The 4493-nt window shown below is 34.7% G+C and overlaps 1 protein-coding gene across 1 annotated transcript; it reads left to right on the forward strand.

The window, feature by feature from the left end:
• Positions 1 to 551: 551 nt before the first annotated feature.
• LOC101568254 (keratin-associated protein 20-2-like) lies at positions 552 to 713 on the forward strand. The gene has a single exon (XM_004646312.1). The coding sequence runs from the start codon at positions 552 to 554 to the stop codon at positions 711 to 713; it is 162 nt and encodes a 53-aa protein (XP_004646369.1).
• Positions 714 to 4493: the final 3780 nt, after the last annotated feature.

The following is a 4493-nucleotide window of genomic DNA, read 5'->3' on the forward strand; positions in this document are numbered from 1 at the left end:
AGAGAGAGAGAGAGAGAGAGAGAGAGATGGGAAAATAGTAGCTCTCATATTTTAGGTAAACTCTAAAACCACACACAATGAAATCATGGAATTCATTCAATTCTTCTCCTGACCAAAGAATTTGTGAATATCAGTAAGCCTAAAAACTGAAACATTTGCTGCTTCCATAGTTTTTGTTATTCTACAGAATATTATCAAGGAATCTAAATTTTAGCTCTCAACAGGGTAGGACTTTAAAACTAGATCAAAAAACAAAAATTTCTGTTCAAGTATATGATTTAATTGTGAAAATCTTCACATAGCTATGGAGGCATCTTGTCTAAAAAAGCCTTACTATGCCTCATAAAATAGAAGATTTATGAGAATTTTGTAGTGTTGGTATTCTTTGTGGAGCTTGCAAAATATTTTTTAATGAGGGAAACGCTGCATGTGATTTGCCATTGCCACACCTACTGCTGACATAGTATAAAAGATCTTGCGGAGACAGTCAAGTTCCAGTTCAGAAACTGTGTACTTCCACACCTGAGCCAACCACCTCCAACTGTGACACCATGCTCTACTACGGCAACTACTATGGCCCATACTATGGGGGATATGGGTTTGGTGGACTAGGCTGGGGCTATGGCTGTGGTTATCGGGGATATGGAGGCTACGGATATGGCTGCTGCCGCCCATCTTGCTATGGCAGATATTGGTCATCAGGATTTTACTGAAGAATTTGAGAGCTCCTGAGTCTGCTGAATGTGCCTCCCAGCAAATCACGGATTCTGCTGCTGGTCATGTTCTTCTTATGCTGCCTCTTCAAAATAACAACCAAAATCTATAGAATCAAGAAATAACAACATTCATTTTTCTCTGATTCTATTTTTCCAGATGAGAAAAGAAATCTTCGTTGCAAAAATGCAACAAAATTTCACATCTGACCCATAAGTGCTTTCAATAAATTTAATGTTCTTGAAAATATAATGTGTCCAATATTTATTTATTTTCACCCCCAATTTTGCATGTAAATGCCTTTATGTGGACAGCTGTGTGTCAGTACTATCCCAGGTGTGAAGCTATTTCTTCTGATCTTTTCTCTATTATTTTCTGTCACTATGTGTATGTTGCACACTAGTTGAAGATGAGAACCTATGTGCGTATATTCGATCATTTATTTCTCATATAGTTTTGGTATCTTCTCTTTAAATGACAAGTGAAGAGTTTAAAACACACCCAGAGTCTGATGGTCACCTGCTGTTCTCTATCTTTGTTTCCCCAGAGTGCGGTGGAACAGCATTTTAAGTGGTGCTTCTGTGAGTGCTGGGTGGTCTGCTTTCTCCCTGCCCCATGGCAGCTTTGCCACAGGAAAACCTCTTACCTGCCTGTCATGTAGACTCTGTGTCCAGGTGGAAATGAGGCATGGGTAGTGCAGTTCCAGGAAGTTAAGAATGGAATATTTGGATTATGAATTTCATTTCATAAGTGCACTGTTATTCATTTGTTCATTCATTCATTAGCCAGCTTCAAAAGTACACTAGGACTAGCAAGATAGCTCAGCACACTAAGCACCTGCTTAGGCACAAAGCACTGGGACTGGGGTTATCTCCAGCACCACATGCCATGGGAGCCCCACCCCTGAGAGTGCTGAGCCAGCCACCCAGACTGGGCATGGGGGCAAACACCTATAATCCCAGTGCTGGGGAGTATGAAAACAGGAGGATCACTATGAGTCTGAGCTGTGTAGTGAGACCTGCACCAAATACATTTTGTAAAAAGTGCACTAGACATACTGTATTAAAAGTGTCTCACAGATGAGTATTTCATCTTATTTCAATTTTAATATTACTAAGCTTTATGTATGTGTATCATCCATGAAGTTCTGACACTTGTATAGTATTAAAATATAAAAAAGAATAGATTGTACTATTCTATTTTCAACCATCATTTTTTTCAAAAAAATATTTTAGTGGCTTTGCACCCAATTTGCTAAAAACAATTCAGTTAATTTATAAAAATAAACTGTTGATATGAAGATTTGTTTTTCTAAATCAAGCTAATGAATATATATATATATTCATTAGCTTGATTTAGAAAAACAAACTGCTTTTAACCAGTAATTTATAAGCAATGAACAAGCTTAAAGGGTAAAATTATAATTTGGTGACTATAGCAGCCAATGTATTTTCTTAGTAATGAAAAAGGACTGAATTTAGAAATAGAACCCCAAATCTAGGCATTCTTTACTTTTCAACCAAAATTTGTTAAACTGCTAAAATATATCTGTGACAATGTGAGGTATTGGTACTATACCTCATTTATATTCTTTATGGTAATGAATTCTGTTGACAAATAAAAAACTACATTCAACTTAAAAATGTAGACTCAATATATTTTTTGTATGGTTTACTTATCAAAACATTCCAAATGATTACTGTTCATATCAGAGTTTCTCAAAATTATCCTTAAAGGATGACTACAAGACCTAAAGAAAGTTTCAAGGGTCCCAGAAGGCCCAAACAATTTACATAAGTATTTAACTAAATTTATTTATGTATTTATTTGTTATGTTTTTAGTACAGGGTCTACAGGGCCTCACTACATAGATCGGACTCATAATGATTCTCCTGTTTTTAGCCTCCCAAGCACTAGGATTACAGGCGAGTGTTACCACACCCTGTCTCAATCGCCATCTTAGCCCACGGGGCAGAGGGGGGTGGCATGGCACGGAACACAGGGGACTGAACCCAACAGCTACCCTTTGCCTAAGCAGGTGTTTTATTTGGCTAAGCTAACTGGCCAGCTCTCAAAATTTAATTTTTTCCTTTGTTTATTATTATACCGTGGAAGTTTCCAGATTAATTAATGACTTACGTGACCACAGCACAATGAATGTAAAAAGAGATGCAAAAAGCTGACTTGAATTAAGCCAGACCTTTAAGGTGAAGGTAACAGTGTAAAACATTTCACTATTAATAACATTGGTTTAAAATATTGATCTTCTAAAAATATATTTATGTTAACATGGAATTGAATTGTAATTATAATTTGAAATGAATTAATAAATACTTAAGTGAAATATATTTACATTTCTAATTAGGTAAATATAAATACTGACCCTTTGAGATTCACAATAATTTTCTTGACCAAAAAACTGGAGTCACCACTCTGAACCAACAGACTTACACACTGTCCACAGATCAATTCAAAGAATCAGGATGTCTAAAATACTTTTGTTAAAGAACTCAAACAAAGTTAAATAAGTAGGAAATAATACTATACTTTTTGTTGTCTCCATGCTGATTTTCTTTGCCATGATTATTCGGGCTTGTAAATTTTATTTTAATTGACAAGTAATTATGCTATATTTATGAGGCATATAATTGCATATATTGCGTATATAATTATATTTATTTATGAGGTAAAATGTAGTGTTTTAATGCATTACACATTGTGAAATTATCTAACCAAGCTAATTAACATATTCATGACCAAAAATACTTATTATTTCTACATGGTAAGGCATCAGTACTCTAAATTTAATACTTGAACTGACTCATCCCACGAAAATTCACATCATAATACAAAGAATATCCACAGAATAATTTAAGTTTTAGACAATAAAGATAACATAATTTTTGACTCTCCTTTTCCTACCCTTATGTCATGATTCACAGAGCTATATTTGACTTTCAAGTTTAAAACAATATGAAAATAAATCATTAGCTATTTTTGTTGATGAATTAGTTAAAAGTAAAATTAATTGTAAGTGACTAAATGATATATGTACTGAAAAATTGTTTTTTCTTTCATGTAAACCATGTCTACACTTATGGCTTTTACAGATAATTGGTTGTCCTCAGGCATGTGGTTAATTTTATATCATTGTTTGATCATTTATAAGATGTGATTGGTATCTTTATAGTCACAGATGGAGCTACAGGTATAGTGATATGAGCATTGGTCTTTAACCTAACATGTGCATAAAATCCATATTTTTCATATGTATGTATGTATAGGCAACTCTACATCTATGTGTAAACAAGTGAAGTGACGTGATATAAGATAGCTCCATTTTCTATTACCTAGACTAGAGCTCTCTGCCTATAGTTACTTTTTAAAATAAACTAAAGATACGGCAAATCATCCATATTCATATTTTCAAGTACTTGTGAAGACTTGCACTGTGACTCTCCTTCCTGCTGCTCTTCTTATTTCAAGAGCAAAAAAGAACACCAGAGACCCTACGTGTGGCAGCAGGGTATCTAGGATATCTGCGGTTACTTAGCAATGTGTTGGACTAGAAAAAACCACTTACATATTTTCTTGGGAAAAGATGCTTCAACCAGCTGCATCATTTGTCTACATATTCATATTTACCTTTGACTTGTAATTCAAGAAAACAGAACTTCCTTTATCACTTTATTTTTTCCCTAAGGCAATAGAACGAGGGGAAGGAGTCTCCATTTCCAAGGGAACAGTAGGGAGCAATGCTTTTGATTATTCATGCAGAG

Source organism: Octodon degus, unplaced genomic scaffold (genome assembly GCF_000260255.1).
Source record: "Octodon degus isolate 3935 unplaced genomic scaffold, OctDeg1.0 scaffold00264, whole genome shotgun sequence".
Lineage (NCBI taxonomy): Eukaryota > Metazoa > Chordata > Mammalia > Rodentia > Octodontidae > Octodon > Octodon degus.